The 24,698-nt window shown below is 43.4% G+C and overlaps 1 protein-coding gene across 2 annotated transcripts in view; it reads left to right on the forward strand.

The window, feature by feature from the left end:
* The window catches only part of LOC106572010 (ras-specific guanine nucleotide-releasing factor RalGPS1), a 284,633-nt gene that overhangs the window by 129,121 nt on the left and 130,814 nt on the right, over positions 1-24,698 (forward strand). For both annotated transcript variants that reach the window (XM_014145707.3, XM_014145728.3), the window contains exon 8: positions 17,875-18,001. In XM_014145707.3, the coding sequence (XP_014001182.1) occupies positions 17,875-18,001 (127 nt within the window). The remainder of the gene's footprint in view (positions 1-17,874; positions 18,002-24,698) is intronic.

Genomic DNA, 24,698 nt, shown 5'->3' on the forward strand with positions numbered 1-24,698 from the left:
TGGGTGACCTAAACTGGGATATGCTTAACACCCTGGCCGTCCTACAATCTAAGCTAGATGCCCTCAATCTCACACAAATTATCAAGGAACCTACCAGGTACAACCCTAAATCCGCAAACACGGGCACCCTCACTGATATCATCCTGACCAACCTGCCCTCTAAATACACCTCTACTGTCTTCAACCAGGATCTCAGCGATCACTGCCTCATTGCCTGGGTCCGCGGTCAACCGACCACCCCTCATTACTGTCAAACGCTCCCTAAAACACTTCAGCGAGCAGGCCTTTCTAATCGACCTGGCCCGGGTATCCTGGAAGGATATTGACCTCATTCCGTCAGTAGAGGATGCCTGGTTATTCTTTAAGTGGTTTCCTCACCATCTTAAATAAGTATAGAACTAAGAACAGATATAGCCCTTGGTTCACTCCAGACTTGCCTGCCCTTGACCAGCACAAAAACATCCTGTGGCGTACTGCATTAGCATCGAATAGCCTTTTTCTATGGCTGGCCATGCTTTCCACCTGGCTACCCCTACCCCGGTCAACAGCTCTGCACCCCCCACAGCAACTTGCCCAAGCCTCCCCCATTTCTCCTTCACCCAAATCCAGATAGCTGATGTTCTGAAAGAGCTGCAAAATCTGGACCCCTACAAATCAGCTGGGCTAGACAATCATCTGGACCCTCTCTTTCTAAAATGATCCACTGCAATTGTTGCAACCGCTATTACTAGCCTGTTCAACCTCTTTCGTATCGTCTGAGATCCCTAAAGATTGGAAAGCTGCTGCGGTCATCCCCCTCTTCAAAGGGGGAGACACTCCAGACCCAAACTGCTACAGACCTATATCCATCCAACCCTGCCTTTCTAAAGTCTTTGAAAGCCAAGTTAACAAACAGATCACCGACCATTTCGAATCCCACCGTACCTTCTCCGCTATGCAATCTGGTTTCCGAGCTGGTCACGGGTGCACCTCGGCCATGCTCAAGGTCCTAAACGATATTATAACTGCCATCGATAAGAGACAATACTGTGCAGCCGTATTCATCGACCTCGCTAAGGCTTTCAACTCTGTCAATCACCGCATTCTTATCGGCAGACTCAACAGCCTTGGTTTCTCAATAGACTGCCTCTCCTGGTTCACCAACTACTTCTCAGAGTTCAGTGTTTCAAATCGGAGGCCTGTTGTCCGGACCTCTGGCATTCTCTATGGGGGTGATACAGGGTTCAATTCTCGGGCCGACTCTTTTCTCTGTATATATCAATGATGTCGCTCTTGCTACTGGTGATTCTCTGATCCACCTCTACGCAGATGACACCATTCTGTATACTTCTGGCTCATCTTTGGACACTGTTAACAAACCTCCAGATGAGCTTCAATGCCATACAACACTCCTTCTGTGGCCTCCAACTGCTCTTAAATGCAAGTAAAACTAAATGCATGCTCTTCAACCGATCGCTGCCCGCACCCACCCGCCCGTCTAGCGTCACTACTCTGGACGGTTCTGACTTAGAATATGTGGACAACTACAAATACCTAGGTGTCTGGTTAGACTGTAAACTCTCCTTCCAGACTCACATTAAGCATCTCCAATCCAAAATTAATTCTAGAATTTACTTCCTATTTCGCAGCAAAGCCTCCTTCACTCATGCTGCCAAACATACTCTCTTATAACTGACTATCCTACCGATCCTTGACTTCGGCGATGTAATTTACAAAATAGCCTCCAACACTACTCAGCAAATTGGATGCAGTCTATCACAGTGCCATCCGTTTTGTCACCAAAGCCCCATATACTACCCACCACTGTGACCTGTACGCTCTCGTTGGCTGGCCTTCGCTTCTTATTCGTCGCCAAACCCACTGGCTCCAGGTCATCTATAAGGCTTTGCTAGGTAAAGCCCCACCTTATCTCACCTCACTGGTCACCATAGCAGCACCCACCTGTAGCACGCACTCCAGCAGGTATATCTCACTGGTCATCCCCAAAGCCAACTCCTCTTTGGCCGCTTTTCCTTCCAGTTCTCTGCTGCCAATGACTGGAACGAATTGCAAAAATGACTGAAGCTGGAGTCTTATATCTCCCTCACTTACTTTAAGCATCAGCTGTCAGAGCAGCTTACCGATCATTGCACCCTTACACAGCCCATATGTAAATAGCCCACCCAACTACCTCATCCCCATATTATTTTTTTGGGTTGTTCCTTTGCACCACAGTATCTCTACTTGCACATTCATCTTCTGCACATCTATCACTTCAGTGTTTAATTGCTAAATTGTAATTATTTCACCACTATGGCCTATTTATTGCCTTACCTCCCTACTCTTCTACATTTGCACACACTGTACATAGATTTTTCTATTGTGTTATTGACTGTTCATTTGTTTATCCCATGTGTAAGTCTGTGTTTGTCGCACTGCTTTTCTTTATCTTGGCCAGGTCGCAGTTGTAAATGAAAACTTGTTCTCAACTGGCCTACCTGGTTAAATGAAGGTGAAATAAAAAAATGTTTTTATAATAAATAAATAATTGGGCCCTATTGCTTAATTATAAACCGGGTAGTTAATCCTTGGGCCTTATTGCTTTGGAACTACCTGGTTTATAATTAAGCAATAAGGCCCGAGGAGGAACTACCCGGTTTATATTTAAGCAGTAAGGCCCGAGGAGGAACTACCCGGTTTATATTTAAGCAATAAGGCCCGAGGAGGAACTCCCCGGTTTATAATTAAGCAATAAGGCCTGAGGAACTACCTGGTTTATAATTAAGCAGTAAGGCCCGAGGAGGAACTACCTGGTTTATAATTAAGCAGTAAGGCCCGAGGAGGAACTACCTGGTTTATAATTAAGCAATAAGGCCCGAGGAGGAACTACCTGGTTTATAATTAAGCAATAAGGCTTGAGGAGGAACTACCCAGTTTATAATTAAGCAATAAGGCCCGAGGAGGAACTACCCGGTTTAAAATTAACCAATAAGGCCCGAGGAGGAACTAACCGGTTTATAATTAACCAATAAGGCCCGAGGAGGAACTAACCGGTTTATAATTAACCAATAAGGCCCGAGGAGGAACTAACCGGTTTATAATTAACCAATAAGGCCCGAGGAGGAACTAACCGGTTTATAATTAACCAATAAGGCCCGAGGAGGAACTTCCCGGTTTATAATTAAGCAATAAGGCCCGAGGAGGAACTTCCCGGTTTATAATTAAGCAATAAGGCTTGAGGAGGAACTACCTGGTTTATAATTAAGCATTGAGTGTTGAGCTTTCGTGAATTCATCAGTTATTCTGCACACTCAGGTGGTTTGAGACGCAGCCCATGCAACAAAAAAACATTCTGTTTTGCACAGACGGATTGTTTTTTTTAAATGTTAATTAGATGGGCGTGACCCATTGTAGGCTAAGGGTTAACATGATTTTTGAATGACTACCCCATTTCAAGCACATATTAAACCTCAAAGACCAGGGAGGTTTTCCAGTGCCTCGCAAAGAAGAGCATCAATTTGGTACATGGGGTAAAACAAAATATATATACATATATACATTGTGTATCCCTTTAAGCATGGTGAAGTTATTAACTAGGCTTTCGATGGTGTATCGATTTACCCAGTTACTACAAAGATACAGGTGTCCTTCCTAACTCAGTTGCTGGAGAGTAAGGAAACCACTCAGGTGCAATAAGGCACTAGTGTAATACCGCAATTAACTTTTTGTCTTCAATACAAAGAATTATGTTTGGAGCAAATCCAGCACAACAACGACATCACTGAGTACCACTCTTCATATTTTCAAGCATGGTAGGGGCTGCATCATGTTATGGGTATGCTTGTCATCGGCAAGGACTAGGGAGTTTTCTAAGATTAAAAGAAATGGAATAGAGCTAAGCACAGGCAAAGTCCTAGAGGGAAACCTGGTTGTCTGCTGTCCAACAGACACTGGAAGACCTTTAAGCAGGACAATAACCTAAAACACTAGGCCGAATACACACTGAAGTTGCTTACCACGACCAAGCCAAGTTACCAAGACGGCATCGATTATCTCTAAATCAGTTTGAAAGTCAAGGGCAAGACTTGAAAATCGCTGTCTAGCAATGATCAACAATGAACTTGGCAGAGTTTGAAGAATTTCTTAAAGAATGATGGGAAAGTATTGTACAATCCTGGTGTGCTCTTAGAGGTTTCTAACGTATTGTCTTACAGTAGGGGATTGAATCTATCTATATATACTTTTCATTAATTTGTGAACATTTTTAGAATTAGATCTGTTATTGAATAATGTGGCTATTAAGCAAGTTGAGGAGACTAAACTGCTGGGTCTAACCCTAGATAACAGGCTATCAATGTTAAAACATATAGACTCAATGGTTGCTAACATGGGAAGAGGTCTGTCCATAATGGGGCATTGCTCTGCCGCCTTGACAGCTCAGTCGACCAGACAGGTCCAACAGACTCTTTTGTCGTACTTGAACTACAGCCCAACTTCTTATTCCCGGAGGACCATGAGCTGTTGCTATCGATAATGTGTCTGATTCCTCATTTTCACCTCAAATAGAAGTAGAGGGACTTTTGTCAGAGGTTGCTTGTTGTGAGAGCTGAGAGGAACTTTATGCACTTGGCCAGATGATTCTGCATCTTTGTTGCGTTCTTCATGTATGATTTGGCACAATATTTGCTGCAGTGAAATGTCTCCACACATCAGATAGTGCCCGTGGCATTTTCCTGTAAAGAGTACAACAACAAAAAATACTATTCCATGTATAGATAAATTGTTAAGCAGTTAGATTAAACAACTCATTTGAAAGATAAATGTTAAATTAAACTATGTGGAAACAGGTGAATTAACACTGTTTGCAGGCTCAAACGAGCTAAAACCCACATGGTAGCAAAAACTAACTAGCAGAACTTGTTAAGTTAGAAATGATTTAAACACACTTTGCTGTAGGCTACTATTTACTAGTTTTAAAAAATCATGTATGTCATTATAAAATATATTCAACCCACCGTAATCAAAACTTACCAGAAAGCATGTAGTCCTTGGCTCAGACAGTGTAGTAGTGTGGGCTCAATAGCATCTCATTAGTGTGCAAGATCTTGAGAATCATCTGTACATGTGATGGAAGAATACACTGTGCATACAGAGGGTTGCAATTCCATTGAATTGGGGATAGTTTAACCAAAATAAGCCACAAGATCTAGAATTGCCTTGTGTGTATCCCACAAAAATAGGTTCACTGTTATAAGCTAACAATTTTGATGAATTTAAGCAAAATTCCCCAAATTCCAGGGCTTAACTTCCCATGGAAAATTTCTGTGAAAATCTGGAAATTTACCGGAACGTTTCCGACCCTTTGCAACCCTATTCACTATTATTCTACAATGTAGGAAATAGTCAAAATTTGGAGAAAAACCCTTGAATGAGTTGATGTGTAAAACTTTTGACTGGTGGTAGTGTAGGTGAATTGCAGAACAAAGCAGCACGTATCACACTTAGACACACAGAGGGTGAATGTCAGGAACATGCATGTCAGTCTCTCCTGACTCAAAGTTGAGGACAGGTTGACTGCATCACTATTGGTCTTTTGTGCGACGTATTGATGTGTTGAAGGAATCAAACTGTCTGTTCAGGCAGTTGGCTCACAGTTCGGCCACTCATCGGAACAAGACATGCAACCAGAGATCCCTTCACAGTACCCAGGTCCAGAACAGAGGCTGACAAATGCACAGTATTAAATAGAGCCATGACTACATGGAACTCTCTGCCACCCCAGGTAACTCAAGCTAGCAATAAAACCAGATTAGAAGAAAAGATAAAAGAACCCCTTAATGAACAAACGGGGACCGTGAAGAGACGCAGCCATTTTATATATATTGTATTGTAATTTGCACTGTACTATGTATTACACCTAGATATTGCGTGTATTTACTGATGTGTAGGCAATGTGTGATGTTTTAAATGTATGTATTTCAGTCTGACTAATAATGTTCTGTGCTATGTATTGTGTTTCATGTGGACCCCAGGAAGAGTAGCTGATTCTTTTGCAGCGGCTAATGGGGATCCTAATAAATACCAAATATAAACATTAGCTTAAATGTAGGCTAGTTTTGCTGGGGGGGCAATGAGGCGACTCAGTATCTGTCCACAAATACCCTTTCCCCTACACGTTTCCATGGCAATTCCATTGTTTTGGTCAAGTTCGATTGACCTCTTTACCGCATCTTTACAACCGGGACTTATGTGTTTGCTGTGGCAGTCAATGAATTTCTGTGCAATTTCAGAACTGTTTATTCTGTTAACCTCCCTGGGCAAGGTGGGACGTTTGCGTCCCAACTAGTCAACAGCCTGTGGAATCGCGTGGTGCGAAATACAAATACCTCAAAAATGTTAACTTCAATTTCTCAAACATGACCATTTTACACCATTTTAAAGACAAAACTCTCGTTAATCTAACCACATTGTCCGATTTCAAAAAGGCTTTACAGCGAAAGCAAAACATTAGATTATGTCAGGAGAGTACCCTGCCAAAAAGAATCACACAGCCATTTTCAAAGCAAGCATATATGTCACAAAAACCAAAACCACAGCTAAATGCAGCACTAACCTTTGATGATCTTCATCAGATGACACTCCTAGGACATTATGTTATAAAATACATGCATGTTTTGTTCAATCAAGTTCATATTTATATCAAAAACCAGCTTTTTACATTAGCATGTGACGTTCAGAACTAGCATACCCACCGCAAACTTCCGGTGAATTTACTAAATTACTCACGATTAACGTTCACAAAACACATAACAATTATTTTAAGAATTATAGATACAGAACTCCTTTATGCAATCGCAGTGTCAGATTTTAAAATAGCTTTTCGGCAAAAGCACCTTTTGCAATATTCTGAGTACATAGCCCGGCCATCACGGCTAGCTAATTTGACACCCACCAAGTTTGACCCTCACCAAACTCAGATTTACTATAAGAAAAATTGGATTACCTTTGCTGTTCTTCGTCAGAATGCACTCCCAAGACTTCTACAACAAATGTTGTTTTGGTTCCAAATAATCCATAGTTATATTCAAATACCTCCGTTTTGTTCGTGCGTTCAGGTGAGTATCTGAAGGGTGACGCGCGAGTGCATTTCGTGACAAAAAAAATCAAAATATTACATTACCGTACTTCGAAGCATGTCAAACGCTGTTTAAAATCAATTTTTATGCTATTTTTCTCGTAAAATAGCGATAATATTCCAACCGGGCGACGTTGTATTCATTCAAAGGCTGAAAGAAAAAAAAATTGAATTCTCATGAACGCGCATCTCCAGTGTCACTGTTCACAGCCTGACCACTCACAAAATCTCCTGCTGTTTTTCGCCCAGAGACGTCATTCCACTTTCTGGAGCCTTCTGACAGCCAATGGAAGCCTTAGAAAATGTCACGTTACAGCAGAGATGCTGTATTTTCGATAGAGATGCCACAGAAGGAGAATAAATTGTCAGACAGGGCACTTCCTGTATGGAATCTTCTCAGATTTTGGCCTGCCATATGAGTTCTGTTATACTCACAGACACCATTCAAACAGTTTTAGAAACTTTAGTGTTTTCTATCCAAATCTACTAATTATATGCATATTCTCGTTTCTGGGCAAGAATCGTAACCAGTTTAAATCGGGTACGTTTTTTATCCCGCTGTGCAAATACTGCCCCCTAGCCCCAACAGGTTAAAGACCAAAGCAAAACATGGGCCACCAACAAACATTCCTGATTTACCATCCGCATTGAATTATACATTTCTGATTTACCTTCCGCATTGAATTATACATTCTTGATTTACCTTCCGCATTGAATTATACATTCCTCTATTTTCTCACATTGGAAAGCTGAAGTGTTAACCATGCATATTTATGATAGTGGAAAGCTGAAGTCTTCACCATGCATATTTATGATAGTGGAAAGCTGAAGTCTTCACCATGCATATTTATGATAGTGGAAAGCAAAATAAGGAGTTTCTAGGTTCCTGTCGGTCACATTTTGAAGTATCTACTGATGAAATACTTCCAACATTATAGTACTGTTCCACTGTTACTGCACATTCCAGATAAACGCCTGCTTCTCTCCATTGCTTTGCTGTGGTTGTTGCGTGTGTTCCCATCTCCAACCCTGTCTCAAACTCTTTTTAAAGAGAGGAAAATTGGGAGTTCAGGAATGTACTGACTACCATATTTAAAAAAGTTGTTTTATTATTTATCTAGGCAAGTCAGTTAAGAACAAATTCTTATTTACAGTGACAGCCTACCCCGGCCAAACCCGGATGACATTGGGCCAATTGTGCGCCGCCCTACGGGACTCCCAATCATGGCCGGATGTAATACAGCCTGGATTCGAACCAGGGACTTTAGTGACTCCTCTTGCACTGAGACGCAGTGCCTTAGATCGTTGCGGCACTCGGGAGCCAAAGTCTTTTAGTCTTTTATGATCTCTGCTGCTGTTTTTGGTGGAATTGGGTTCTCACGATATATTTTGCTACCTAAAATATCATAGGCGGATCAAGAGAAAGTGCTGTAAAAGTCATCGGTTTTAAATGCTTAAGAAAATCTTGCTTCTGAACAGTGGATAATGCTGATCGTTCACATGTTTAACGTTTACTTAAATGTTTTGCTTCATATTATAATAATTGAATCTCCCATATAGATATTTGATAAACATTGAAACAAATCCAGTCATTGGTGATTGTTTTGCCATTTTAGTCTCTTCTGTTGGTGTGGAGGCAGTGCTCTCAGCCCAACGGTAGTAGACCCACTCACTGAAGAGCTTTTCATGTGTTCTCCCAAGGTGCTCTTAACACACGCTCACACACACACACACACACGCACAAACACACTCGCGCACAGAGGCACGCCGCCCCCATTATTGCCGATGGATTCTGAAGTGGAATTTCAAAGTACTAGCCTAACCCCCAGGAGAAACACTATCCGCACCTTCCAGCGTTTTTATTCTGTCTGGCAGAACATTGTACATTCAAATGCTCACTACGTGGAGGATTGTGTCACTGGAAGCACTGGAAGCACTGGTCAGCACTAGGCTTCTTCCATGCATATTACCTGAAGCACTGGTCAGCACTAGGCTTCTACCATGCATATTACCTGAAGCACTGGTCAGCACTAGGCTTCTACCATGCATATTACCTGAAGCACTGGTCAGCACTAGGCTTCTACCATGCATATTACCTGAAGCACTGGTCAGCACTAGGCTTCTACCATGCATATTACCTGAAGCACTGGTCAGCACTAGGCTTCTTCCATGCATATTACCTGAAGCACTGGTCAGCACTAGGCTTCTACCATGCATATTACCTGAAGCACTGGTCAGCACTAGGCTTCTACCATGCATATTACCTGAAGCACTGGTCAGCACTAGGCTTCTACCATGCATATTACCTGAAGCACTGGTCAGCACTAGGCTTCTACCATGCATATTACCTGAAGCACTGGTCAGCACTAGGCTTCTACCATGCATATTACCTGAAGCACTGGTCAGCACTAGGCTTCTACCATGCATATTATCTATAGACTAATAGAAGGAACAAAGCATATTTTTGAGTGTTGAGCCCTTTTGCCATGCGCAATGCCAAGCGTCGGTGTAAAGCTCTCCGTCATTGGACTCTGGAGCAGTGGAAACCCGCTCTCTGGAGAGCTGAATCACGCTTCACTATCTGGCAGTCTGATGGACGAATCTGGGTTTGGCGGATGCCAGGAAAACGCTACCTGCCCCAATGCATAATGCCAACTGTAAAGTTTGGTGGAGGAGGAATAAAGGTCTGGGGCTGTTTTTCATGCTTAGGGCTAGGCTCCTTAGTTCCAGTGAAGGGAAGCAGTTTGGGGATGGCCCTTTCCTGTTTCAGCATGTCAATGCCCCAGTGCACAAAGCGAGGTCCATACAGAAATCCCAGCAGCATTGCTGTTCTTGACTCAAACCGGTACGCCTGGCACCTACTATCATAACCCGTTCAAAGGCACTTCAATCGTTTGACTTGCCCATGCACCATCTGAATGGCACACATACTATCCATGTCTCAAGACCAAAAAAATGACAATTTTCATTTTAATTTCACTAGTCCTGCATGTTGGCGCTTAACGCTTGTTTTCACTGTACCCTGCAATCACACTTGCAACCCTGTACATGTGACTATTAAACAATCTGAATATCTTTCTTTAACCTGTCTCCTCCCCTTCATCTACACTGATTTCGAAGTGGATTTCACAAGTGACATCATTTAAAGGGATCATAGTTTCCACCTGGATTCTCCTGGTCCATCTATGTCATGGTAAAGAGCAGGTGTTCTTAATGTTTTGTACACTCAGTGTATGTGATTTGTATATGTAAGCAAGGTTTGAAATTATTGTCTTAGTCAAATATATTTCTTTGGGCTTCTTGCGATTTTTTAATTTATTTTTTTAATCATTTTTTGCAGTCAATTAATTATTAGTGATTATGTTCCGGGCCCTTGAGCATCCGCTCAAGAAAAATTATTAATCTAGTTGTGGATCTGTGGTTTACATTATACAGGGCTATTGCATTCTGGGAGGGGTGGTGATGTTTCAATAGTTGGCTTGTAGAACCCCAGCGAAGTTGGTTATAGTTGCTTTGGGGAAGAAAAAAAAAAAGCATTGTCCACAAGCTGATTTGCTTTTTGTAATTATCGTCTATTGGGATAACTGGGGTCAGAGCGTTCACTTCCATTGGGCTCTCTCCGTTTCCATCTAGAAGACCAGATGACAGATTTCAAGTCATTTCTCTTTCCTCACAGGGCTTTAAAAACATATTGACTGTATGAACCCAGTACTGTCACTGGCAGTCAGCAGAGATCTGTTCACTTGGAAAGGATATGCCTGGAAAACCTGTGGTGCTTCGATAATGACATCCAGAGAGAAATGTGAAGTGCACACACACTCCCTGAATATCAAAACTGGATGAGTTGGCAGATTTCTGAAACAAAATGTCTGTTGAATTGTAGAAATAAATGTAATGGTAAGATGCTGTTGATGATGATGATGTCTATGATGGTAATAGCACAGTATTCCATCAGGCGAATTTAAAACGAGTATAAGCATATATACCAGGTGTGCTTTCCAGAAAGCTGGCTGGACTCTCTGGCGGGCCTTTCCGCCCTTGGAGCCAGTTGGGAAAGCGCTTACATCCTCTCCTGTGATGTGGCCCCGACAACAATAATGAGAAATTAGTTTATGAGAGTGTATATTTTATCCCCTGTCGCTACCTCACCTGCCACGTTATCAAGGAATTGATCACTTGCTCTGCCAATTCCTGGAAAGAAAATGACACCTCACCGCCATGCTAGACGGCAGCTCCCACCCCGTAATGGACAGGGGAGTACAGAAAATGCAGAGTTTCACTGCGGCTTAGTGGATATGCTGATGGCGAAACAGGTCTTTCAATAAAGATTAATGTCGCTGTATGCAGTACAGCCCCCTAGGCCATGCTTTTAGGTCAAGTACTGCAACTGAAAGCAGTCGTGCACTAGGCAGCATGCAACTGTGCCATCTAGAAGCTGCAAATGGTGACACTTTCTCTCTGAGTCTTTTAAAAAGTGCACTAGGGTCACACCCCATATCAGTGCTTTTAAAAGGTGCACTAGGGTCACCCCATATCAGTGCTTTTAAAAGGTGCACTAGGGTCACACCATATCAGTGCTTTTAAAAAGTGCACTAGGGTCACACCATATCAGTGCTTTTAAAAGGTGCACTAGGGTCACACCATATCAGTGCTTTTAAAAGGTGCACTAGGGTCACACCATATCAGTGCTTTTAAAAGGTGCACTAGGGTCACACCATATCAGTGCTTTTAAAAAGTGCACTAGGGTCACACCATATCAGTGCTTTTAAAAGGTGCACTAGGGTCACACCATATGAGGGCCACAGTATGTGAAGCAAACAGCAGACTGCTGATTTAAACAGATTCTTTTCATTGTGAACCCACTTCTAAGAGATCTGAGTTTACTGTATAAGTCAGTTTAATAGCGTTTGGCTGTTTTTTTGGGTCAGCCGGCAATAGTTTCCATAACTGTGTGTGTGCGCGCACATGTTCGTGTTTACTGGTAATGATGTCTGAGGTATAACGACCCCAGCCCATCCAGCTCCAGGTAATTTTATATAATGGTGAAAATGACTCGCTCCGTGCCGGGAATGACTGTTTGTGAGCCGTGAAATTGGGTCGTTTTGTTCCAGGCCATTAAAACGTACGCGTAACATTGTTGGTTTTTGAATGTTTTAAACATGAAATTGGATTTCATGACGTTACAAGAGCACGGAAACAGCAGCATATTTAGGGTCACTGTGGCCAGTGTCATTGATTCAAAGAACTGTGTTCTGACCACTTGTGCTGAAAGTTGTTTGTCCTTGTCAATGCTATTTGCATAGGATGAGTGTACAAAACATTATGAACACCTGCTCTTTCCATGACATGGACTGACTTGGTGAAAGCTACAATCCCTTAGTGATGTTAATTGTTACACCTACTTCAATCAGTATAGATGAGTGGTGTCAAACTGTGTCAAGAACTGCAACGCTGCTGGGTATTTCACGCTCAACAGTTTCCCGTGTGTATCAACAATGATCCACCACCCAAAGGACATCCAGTCAACTTGACAAAACTTTGGGAAGCACTGGGGTCAACATGGGCCAGCATCCCTGTGGAACGCTTTCGACACCTTGTAGAGTCCATGTCCCTGATGAATTGAGGCTGTTCTGAGGGCAAAATGGAGGTGTGCAACTCAATATTTGGAAGGTGGTCCTGATGTGTTGTACACTCAGTGTATGTTACAGTGCTGGAGACAGGGGTACTGTAGGTAACCGAAGTGTTCTCTGAAAAGCATGATATGTTTGAGGACAGAAAGGTCAAGGAAATGTTCCCTCTTTTTTCCCATTATGGCGCCTCTCTTTGTGGTTGGAAACAAAAGCGTTGGTTTGAATCTCGGTCGGGTCCATTCGGTCTTTCCCTCTCTTGCTAATTGGTTGTGAAGACAAGTGGGACAGCTCTAATCCCTGGAGTCTGAACGTGTGTTTCCTGTGCTTCCTTGCTCCCACCATCTCTCCTTCCCTCCTTCAACGTGAGCTGCTTCCTAGTCCTCGACAAGAAAATAATCGACCGTCGCTCCACCGCACATGTCCATATTAAAAAAGGACCTCAACTCAACCACAGTTTCCATCTGACAGTAAACTATACCTCGCAGAGTACGTTTCTGTCTGTATTGTAATGCCAGGAATAACATTAAGATGCTGACCACTTCAGTTTTTACATTTTATTCCATTATATAAAATCGTTTTCAGTTTATTCTGTGGCAGTGGTAGAAAATGGAGCTCGTACAGGTAGTTGTATAGTTAGTTTTGGCTTGAATTTCTGTAATTTCTCGCTTCATTTGACGACTTCATCAGATTTTTCATATGAGTATGTTGAGGGAGGGGCGGGGGGGAAAGCCTTGTTCCATGCTTGGAAATACTTTTGTTGGCGTTGAAGGAGGTAAAGTGATAGTCTGTCATTATCTCCATTTTATATATCACATGGAGGAAATTCCCACCTCCCATGTCAGACTCTGACCTCAACTCTTGGCACATCAGAGCAACATGATCTCATAGCCTTCGTGATACCATACCGCGATACCGTACTAACTGGCCCGTGTGGCTCAGTTGGTAGAGCATGGTGTTTGCAACGCCAGGGTTGTGGGTTCGATTCCCACGGGGGACCAGTACGGGGAAGAAGAAAATGTATGCATTCACTACTGGAAGTTGCTCTGGATAAGAGCGTCTGCTAAATGACTAAAATGTAAAGATGTAAATGATACCGTACTATGATACCGTACTATGATACCATACCGTGATACCGTACTATGATACCATACCGTACTATACCATACCGTGATACCGTACTATGATACCATACCGTACTATGATACCGTACTATGATACCATACCGTGATACCGTACTATGATACCATACCGTACTATGATACCGTACTATGATACCATACCGTGATACCGTACTATGATACCATACCGTACTATACCGTACCGTGATACCGTACTATGATACCATACCGTACTATGATACCGTACTATGATACCATACCGTGATACCGTACTATGATACCATACCGTACTATGATACCGTACTATGATACCATACCGTGATACCGTACTATGATACCATACCGTACTATACCGTACCGTGATACCGTACTATGATACCATACCGTACTATGATACCGTACTATGATACCATACCGTGATACCGTACTATGATACCATACCGTGATACCGTACTATGATACTTAACCAACATGGTGACAGTGTTCCTGTCTGTTTACCTTACCTGTACAATACACTCCAGGATTTACATCCTGTGTCAATGTGTCATGTTCTGTGCTAAGGACAAAATCTCCTCATGTCTTGACACGGTCTCCGTAGCTTCCTCTCGCGCCTTGACACGGTCTCCGTAGCTTCATCTCTTGCGCCTTAACACGGTCTCCGTAGCTTCCTCTCGCGCCTTTACACGGTCTCCGTAGCTTCCTCTCGCGCCTTGACACGGTCTCCGTAGCTTCCTCTCGCGCCTTGACACGGTCTCCGTAGCTTCCTCTCGCGCCTTGACACGGTCTCCGTAGCTTCCTCTCGCGCCTTGACACGGTCTCCGTAGCTTCCTCTCGCGCCTTGACACGGTCTCCGTAGCTTCCTCTCGCGCCTTGACACGGTCTCCGTAGCTTCCTCTCGCGCCTTGACACGGTCTCCGTAGCTTCATATTTCGTCTTTACACGGTCTCTGTAGCTTCCAGTGAGAAATCGACAAGATAGTCGGTCCAGTCCTATAGATATTATCAGGTTATGATCTGTGGAGGTAAAACACATTCAGGCAAGCAGAAAAGGATAGACCAGAAGTCTTCTATAATGTATGACTTATTGTGACGCGAGACTTGGAACACTGTACTAGCACCCTTAACACTATGGTCTATGGGGCCGCTTGAGGTGTACCACCATGAAAGGGGAGGGTGAGTGAGGCTGGGGTGTACTAGTGGGGAAGAGTGAGGCTGAGACCCTAAGGAGGTGAGTGAGGCTGAGACCCTAAGGAGGTGAGTGAGGCTGAGACCCTAAGGAGGTGAGTGAGGCTGAGACCCTAAGGAGGTGAGTGAGGCTGAGACCCTAAGGAGGTGAGTGAGGCTGAGACCCTAAGGAGGTGAGTGAGGCTGAGACCCTAAGGAGGTGAGGCTGAGGACTGCGGGGCGGTGGGTTGGCTAATGACAGAAAAGATATAGATAGACAGATAGATAGATAGAAAATGCTATTGTGCTGAAGCACATGAGTATACAGTACTTTCCAGGGTTGGGTGTTCCATGCAAGGGGCAGACAGACAGATGCCAGGGTTGGGTGTGCCACTCTGGGGAAGACAGAGGACCCGGGGCGTGGGTGTGGTCTGTTTTACCAGATTGATAGCCACCTGAGCCAGGGTTGGGTGTGTTAAGAGTGTTTTTGGCAATACACAAGGAAATAGACTACCTGGGCATGATGCAAGGCACACCTTTCCTCATGGTGAGACAGACACACAGAGTGCAAGTCCAGGATAGTGTGCTGTCGCAATGGTTCCATCCTAATCCATCGCAGCTGGTGCTCACCCCTTATTTGTTGGAAGCCCCAGCATAAATTCCACTTTGGTTTTTATCCCTTCACGATGTTTTGATGAATGTTTCCCCCTGGCATGCCATTTCTCAGCTGCCCTTACCTTACCTCAAAGGCCCCTTACCTTCCCTCAAAGGAAAACGGGTTTTAAATCTGTCATGGTAACCGGTGTAAATCCACACTACTGCATTCCGTATTCACTTAACATTGTTTCCATGGCATCTGTCTGGGCAGGGGAGTAAGAGACATCGGGCTACTCTCTTCAGGACCCCACTCTCCAGTGGCTAGGATTAGCTATTGATGCTCTTACCAACCCGAAGCAGGGAAGGAGCTGTCCTTACTAGGGGGAGAGTATACATCCCCCAAAGAGGGGAGACAATGGCTCAGGTGATTGTCTGCACAGGCAAGCACTCCTCCCCAGCTATAGGATAGTCTTGTTTCCCCTCCTCCCCAGCTATAGGATAGTCCTGTTTCCACTCCTCCCCAGCTATAGGATAGTCCTGTTTCCCCTCCTCCCCAGCTATAGGATAGTCCTGTTTCCCCTCCTCCCCAGCTATAGGATAGTCCTGTTTCCCCTCCTCCCCAGCTATAGGATAGTCCTGTTTCCACTCCTCCCCAGCTATAGGATAGTCCTGTTTCCCCTCCTCCCCAGCTATAGGATAGTCCTGTTTCCCCTCCTCCCCAGCTATAGGATAGTCCTGTTTCCCCTCCTCCCCAGCTATAGGATAGTCCTGTTTCCCCTCCTCCCCAGCTATAGGATAGTCCCGTTTCCACTCCTCCACAGCTATAGGATAGTCCCGTTTCCACTCTGCCCCAGACAAAGAGCAGAAACTATTGCAAAATATAACCAATTGCATAAAAAGCTGGGGGCCATTCTGGTTCTGTTCTGCTGTCCGGTATTGAGGAAATGGAATGCCACTCCAAAGGCATCCCTCCCCTCTGTGGTGTTGAGCTCTGAGGAAGCATGGGGTCACCCCTCCACTCTGTGGTGTTGAGCTCTGAGGAAGCATGGGGTCACCCCCTCCACTCTGTGGTGTTGAGCTCTGAGGAAGCATGGGGTTCACCCCTCCACTCTGTGGTGTTGAGCTCTGAGGAAGCATGGGGTTCACCCCTCCACTCTGTGGTGTTGAGCTCTGAGGAAGCATGGGGTTCACCCCTCCACTCTGTGGTGTTGAGCTCTGAGGAAGCATGGGGTCGCATCTTGGCGCTCACCGGACTTTAGCTTTCTCGACGTGTCTGAACCACTCGGGGTGGAATACAGGACTCAATGGGAACCCAACACTCACCCAACACGTCAATTTGATTACAGTACTTGGACCTTTTTTTTACAGGGTTTTAAGATAAGAAAATACTATATATTTTGTATGTACATTTCAAATACTTACACACACACACACACAATGAAATGAGTGTGCTGATTTTGAGTTGTACATAACATCTAATGACTTCCAATAACTGATTGGCTGTTTTGATTCAGCTCTACACCTACATTCCACAAACTCTGGCAGAGTTTAAAGCCAATCAATATTGACTCCCAGTTGGGTCAGATGGCGATGTGCTTGACTGCATAGACGTGCAAAACAAAGGTGGCTGCAGGTACCAGGTGTGGCCTCGGCCTGCATATTGTAGGGAAACTGTGTGAGGCTGCAGATGGCAGACTAATGTCATAATGATAACTCTGAGAAGGCAGTTAATGAGGGGAGCCAGGGTGAATCCCTCAGACAAGTCCTCCAACTCCAAATCACTCTCGTATTCATGTCTGTCTGTCCCAGCCGTAAGTGGTTTAGATTTATCACCGACGGACAGAAATGTCAGACAGTCTATGGTCTTGTGGTTTCTGGTCCTGTGTTATTGTCTGTCTGCGCTGTTGAAAGCATCATTCACTTGGTGTCTGTGTGTCACTAATATGTTGTATTGAAATGTTTCAACTCTATCTGTTACCGATGACGGATTTTTTTTAAAACCTGAAATGTGTCGTTGGTTGCTGAAGAAGTATCAATGCATCAGATTTGCTAGTCCTCTGCAGCGGAAATCGACCACTCATGTTGTCGATTTTACAATAAACTGAGTACAACAAAATGATGCTGGCTGACTGGCTGAAAGAGGAAATGAATGAACTATAAGCTGATTCCAGCATGTCCCTCTTCTTCCAGATGATCAGCCTGTAGGAATAAATGAACAATAAGCTGATTACACTTTGTCCCTCTTCTCTCAGCTGATAAGCCGGAAGGACAAGACCACGTTTGAGAAGCTGGACTTCTTGACATCCAAAGAGGACAACTACACGCGCATGAGGGAGTACATCCGTTCTCTCAAGATAACGCCATGCATCCCCTACCTGGGTAAGTCCTTAACCCTAAACCCTACCTGGGTAAGTCCTTAACCCTAAAACCCTACCTGGGTAAGGCCCTAACCCTAAAACCCTACCTGGGTAAGTCCTTAACCCTAAACCCTACCTGGGTAAGTCCTTAACCCTAAACCCTACCTGGGTAAGTCCTTAACCCTAAACCCTACCTGGGTAAGTCCCTAACCCTAAACCCTACCTGGGTAAGTCCCTAACCCTAAACCCTACCTGGGTAAGTCCCTAACCCTAAACCCTACCTGGGTAAGTCCCTAACCCTAAACCCTACCTGGGTAAGTCCCTAACCCTAAACCCTACCTGGGTAAGTCCCTAACCCTAAACCCTACCTGGGTAAGTCCTTAACCCTAAACCCTACCTGGGTAAGTCCTTAACCCTAAACCCTACCTGGGGTCCTTAACCCTAAATCCTACCTTGGTAAGTCCTTAACCCTAAACCCTACCTGGGTAAGTCCTTAACCCTAAACCCTACCTGGGTAAGTCCTTAACCCTAAACCCTACCTGGGTAAGTCCTTAACCCTAAACCCTACCTGGGTAAGTCCTTAACCCTAAACCCTACCTGGGTAAGGCCCTAACCCTAAACCCTACCTGGGTAAGGCCCTAACCCTAAACCCTACCTGGGTAAGGCCCTAACCCTAAACCCTACCTGGGTAAGTCCCTAACCCTAAACCCTACCTGGGTAAGTCCCTAACCCTAAAACCCTACCTGGGTAAGTCCTTAACCCTAAATCCTACCTTGGTAAGTCCTTAACCCTAAACCCTACCTGGGTAAGTCCTTAACCCTAAACCCTACCTGGGTAAGTCTCTAACCCTAAACCCTACATGGGTAAGTCTCTAACCCTAAACCCTACCTGGGTAAGTCCCTAACCCTAAACCCTACCTGGGTAAGTCCCTAACCCTAAACCCTACCTGGGTAAGTCCCTAACCCTAAACCCTACCTGGGTAAGTCCCTAACCCTAAAACCCTACCTGGGTAAGTCTCTCTCATGATTTGTATCAGTCATTTGTTTTGCGAACTCGGCTTACGCGCATGCAGTACAGAAAAACCGCTAACCAAAAACCAGTCTCTTGAGGTACGCAATTGAAAAATGATTGGTGAACTATACCCTCCAAAATAAAATAAAACATTTCTAGAACACAAGTGGTGTCCTGATGTAGTTTAAGCATTGTTGTGGAAAGAAGTGTGATTTTTGAATGAAAACAAGTTGTTTTTGGCAGAATTATGGTGAATAAATATATTGAGATTCTGGTCAATGTTTTTCCATTTACCTGCAACAGTGGCTGGTGGACCAAAAAGTTAGTTTTAGGCCCTGTTCATAAACCATGTCGGGGGCATTTGTTTACACCTTGCTCAGTCTTATTACCTCATTAGATAGATTGCTAGCTAACAACCTGGGAACTTTAGCAGTGTATCCAAACATCTGGGGGCACAGAGAGAAGGGAAAGGGGATTGCTTCTTCAGGAGATCAATGATCATAGCGATGAATGAATGACTGATCTCTTGCATGTCATCACTCACAAACTTTACGCTTTTAAAGAGACAGTGTACAATTTTTTAATCTTGTGCTTCTCAATAGGTAGTCTTTTTTTTAAATATATATATCAACATAATAGCTTTTTTATAATAAACAAATGTCTTTACAGGGTTAAATATTACTTTTTTCAAAAGTAGCTAGAGTTCATATAGTCTCTCAATCAAAAAAAATAAAAAAAAAGTTATTCTGGTGCTCCTGAATTTTGTTGTGCTCTTAACTTTTCAAAGTTTCGAACACCAGTGCTATGAAAAAATGTTAATTTAGAGCCCTGTTCATCTATCTATTTTCCAAACTGATGTGGTAAAACCACATTTGGAGAAGCTACTTTCAATCAATCTGTTTGTTGTTAAATCATCACTACCATCATCATCATCATCCATCATCATCAATAAATGTGCAGATTCACTGAGGAATAAAACTCATTCAGCTGAGTTGGTTTAGTTTTATGACAGTGGCCACCCCTCCCTTTATGACGAGTAATACATAGCAATCCACTTGGTTCAGTCTGTGATTGAGGAAAATAGCATAGCCTCTCTAGTAATTTAATAGGATCTCAATGTCATAAACCCTCAAAGTTCCAGAATGTGGTGAAAATGGCAGGGAGAAATCTAAACCAGTCTAATTGGGATGAATGGCAATAGAGGTGTAATCCCGATTTTTCTAATATGCAGGAACATAAAAGACGTGTGATATGTCAAATTGTGTAATAGAATTATTGTCAACCTAAAATTGTCATGTATAATTATAAATACATTTGATACAGGTTTTATACCGATTTTCTGTATGAATAATAACCGCTAAAATATATGTAAACAAACCACAAATGTCTACGTTTTTAGTTTTCTTGGAAAGCTGTGAGTGCTATTATATGATAAAATATCAGTACTTGCAACTTGTCTAAGTCGTATCATTGACCGATTCGCGCCAGTGTATGGCTGTGAATTGACTGCATTTTTTAAATAGAATATTGGCAGTGAATTAGATAAATGTATGGAATCATTCCTCTAAAACGGTCTGGCTAGCTAGCATACATACATAGCCCATACATACATAGCACCTGTACATAGCCCATCTATAATTTAGCCCAAAATACTACCTCTTCCCCTACTGTATTTATTTATTTTATTTATTTTGCTCCTTTGCATCATATTATTTATATTTTATCTCTGAACTTTCTTCAAACTACAAATCTACCATTCCAGTGTTTTTTTTGCTATACTTTATTTAATTTGCCACCATGGCATTTTTTTTGCCTTTACCTCCCTTATCTCACATCATTTGCTCACATTGTATATAGTCTTATTTTTTTTTTTCTACTGCATCATTGATTGTATGTTGTTTTACTCCATGTGTAACTCTGTTTTTGTATGTTGTCGAACTGCTTTGCTTTATCTTGGCCAGGTCGCAATTGTAAATGAGAACTTGTTCTCAACTTGCCTACCTGGTTAAATAAAGGTGAAATAAAAATTTGACGCACAATAATCCTTAGCTAGATTTAAAATAGGGCGACTAAGACTGGCTCACCCTAAACATCTACATGGACATTTATTGATTTAGCTTAGATCAATTCAGACAGTTTTGAGGCAGCAATGGGGTTTAGCAGATGTCAATTAAGTAATATGTTTTTCAAATGTTAGACCTTGTATCAGAACTTCTTTTGAGCTATCCCATTTAACCTTTGAGACAGATCAGTGCAGACGGCTTCTACGCGCTATCCGACGTAAGAGAATGTCAACGACCACCAGCACTTCAAAATATCAATTCAAATATCAACATGAATCGGTATCCCAGAGCAGATAAAGGTAATCATGGAAACTGTGGCTAGTTTGACAGGGATCACCATTCCCCCCCCCCTACAGACATCACTACTATTGTGCACCTATTGAGACATCTGTGCTGAGATTTCCACAGCTGGATTCTGGACTTCTGTACAGCGGTCCTCTTTAAAAAGGATCCTTCCCAGGACAGTTTGCTCTCGGTTCAGAATTTAAAGCACAGGAACAGTACTTAAATGCAGATATTGTATTAAAACACAGGTATCCAGTGGGATAATAGTGAACTATAATACTGAACTACTCTAGATATCAGCTTGGCTCTATACTCTATACCCCTCGTATTCAAATCTGGAATGTTGAAGTCAGATCAACTGTTTTTTTTATATTAGGGGGACTGGTTTACACCTGGGACACCAGGTGGGTGCAATTAATGAACAGGTAGATCTGAAAACCAGCAGGCTCTGGACCTCGCTCTAGACTACATATAACTCAAATTCAAAGCTAATGACACAAGGTATTTCTTTTCTATCCATATAATATGAAGATGAACTAGTACCTAGTTTCATTTGGCGGGTCAAATGAAGAGGGGTAGTTGCATGGTTTGGCAGTAGCCCTCCTCTGACCCAGTTTCCTATTCTCACTAGGGTTGCAAAATTCCTGTAACTTTCAATAAATTCCCTTGTTTTCTAGAAATCCTGGTTGGAGGATTCCAGGTTTTCTGCTTATTCTCTCCTGATTCTGGAAACCTCCAACCCAGGATTTCAGGAAAACCAGAGAATTTATTGAAAGTTCTCCCTGAATTTTGCTACCCTAATTATCACACAGAGTTCTTGCCAACTCAGACTGGCATTTTAATGACTGAGGCATGAAAACAACGTCAGGCCCATCTCACACAAACCTCTAGGGGACTTTTATTAATCTGCTCAGCTCATAGGGACTGGGTCGCTCCAAACCTCCCTGCTGGTCTTTTGTTGCTCTGGAAGTGTTGGTGGCGTTAGAGGTGGGGCTCGGTGCCTGGGCAGGTCAAGGGGCGGATCCCCTCTTTGTGGAACTGACAGCCTCACACGGTGGAGCTTGATAAAGGCTGCCCATGCCCTGTCCCCCCTCATCACTCCACACTCTCTTTGTGGACTCGCCTCCCTCCACCTCCTTTCCTCATTCCTTCCCTTAAGAGCAGTGAGGTCTCAGTTTTCCAGGTTTGTGCCATGGTCATGTCAGCAAAGCAAAAGGAGGCATGTTTCCTTCGGCTAGCGTGAGCTAATTACAATGGAAACCAAATGTGTTCCACATGACGTCATTTGTAAATCACAAAAAATGTGCGACGCCCCCTCCAATCCCTTTTCCTGTTTTATGTTTTGCTCAAACCTACTGGGGGATGTGCCTCTGCTTTTAAGTTGAAACTACTACACCAAACCAAACCTAGGTAAAAAAAAGTCTTCAGACATCTTCCAGAAGCAGGTTGCCTTCGCAACCCTGCCCACCTTGGTGTGCAAAATACAGGGTTCACTAAGCAGTGGTGTAAAGTACTTAAGTAAAAATACTTTAGTTCTTCAGTAGTATTTTGGGGTATCTGTACTTTACTATTTATATTTTTGACTACTTAGAACTTGTTAGATTTTGAATGCTTAGCAGGACAGGAAAATGGTCCAATTCATGCACTTATCAAGAGAACATCCCTGGTCATCCCCACTGCCTCTGATCTGGCTGACTCACTAAACACACATGCTTCGTTTGTAAATTATGTCTGAGTGTTGGAGTGTGCCCCTGGCTATCCATAAATAAAAATAAAAAAAATGGTGCCGTCTGGTTTGCTTAATATAGGGAATTTTTTATTATTTATACTTATATTTTAGCAATTACATTTACCTTTTAATGCTTAAGTATATTTAAAACCAAATACTTTTAGACTTTTACTCAAGTAGTATTTCACTGCGTGTCTTTCACTTTTACTTCAGGAATTTTCTATTAAGGTATCTTTTACTTTGACTCAAGTATGACAATTGTGTACTTTTTCCACCATTGTCACTGAGTATCAGCTGTGGGACAGTCATTTTGTTCCTAATTCTCTGGCCAGTTGCATTAGCACTCTTTCAGTCCTGGGAAAGAGGACTTGTCTCTTCCGTGCCAGTTATGGCATCTGTTTATGCGTTATTGTGTCATTTTTCAGTGTGCCCACTCAATGACCCTAGAATGAGGAACAATACAGCTGTTGTTCCCATCACACTACCTCAAGTTATGTCGGACAATATTAGCCAATATCATCTCTTGTTTAGTGTAAACAGACACAAAGCCGACACTCTTCAAACAGCCCTGGGAGAGCAGAGCTTCTGAAGTGAAATGATAAGGCCGGGGGTATATTGTGTTATCCAGTGAGTGAATGGAAGAGAGGCGTGGTCGTCTAACTTTCACTGTCTCCATTAGTTCAAAGACAGAATGGGCCACTGTGTACTGGGTTTGATCACACGTCAGACTGCTAAGCGATATACACTACATGACCAAAAGTATGTGGACTCCTGCTCGTCGAACATCTCATTCCAAAATCATGGGCATTAATATGGAGTCTGTCCCTCCCTTTGCTGCTAGAATAGCCTACACTCTTCTGGGAAGGCTTTCCACTAGATGTTGGAACATTGCTGCGGGGACTTGTTTCCATTTAGCCACGAGCATTAGTGAGGTCAGGCACTGATGTTGGGCGATTAGGCCTGGCTCGCAGTCGGCGTTCCAATTCATCCCAAAGGTGTTCGACGGGGTTGAGGTCAGGGCTCTGTGCAGGCCAGTCAAGTTCTTCCACACCAATCTCGACAAATAATTTCTGTGTGGACCTGGTCATGCTGAAATGGTTAAGTGCCTTCCCCAAACCATTGCCACAAAGTTGGAAGCACAGAATCGTGTAGAATGTCATTGTATGCTGTAGCGTTAAGATTCACCTTCACTGGAACTAAGGGGCCTGAACCATGAAAAACAACCCCAGACCATTTATTCCTCCTCCACCAAACTTTACAGTTGGCACTATGTATTGGGGCAGGTAGTGTACTCCTGGCATCTGCCAAACCCAGCTCCGTACTGCCAGATGTTGAAGTGGGATTCATCACTCCAGAGAACGCGTTTCCACTGCTCCAGAGTCCAATGGCGGCAAGCTTTACGCCACTCCAGCCGACTCATGGCATTGCGCATGGTGATCTTAGGCTTGTGTGCGGCTGCTCAGCCATGGAAACCCATTCCCAGTTATTGTGCAGAGTCAGTTTGGAACTCGGTAGTGAGTGTTGCAACCGAGGACAGATGATTTTTACGAGCTTCGTGCTTCAGTACTCAGCAGGTCCCGTTTTGTGAGCTTGTGTGGCCTACCACTTTGCGGCTGAGCCATTGTTGCTCC

The sequence above is a fragment of the Salmo salar genome, chromosome 01 (genome assembly GCF_965601325.2).
Source record: "Salmo salar chromosome 01, fSalSal1, whole genome shotgun sequence".
NCBI lineage: Eukaryota > Metazoa > Chordata > Actinopteri > Salmoniformes > Salmonidae > Salmo > Salmo salar.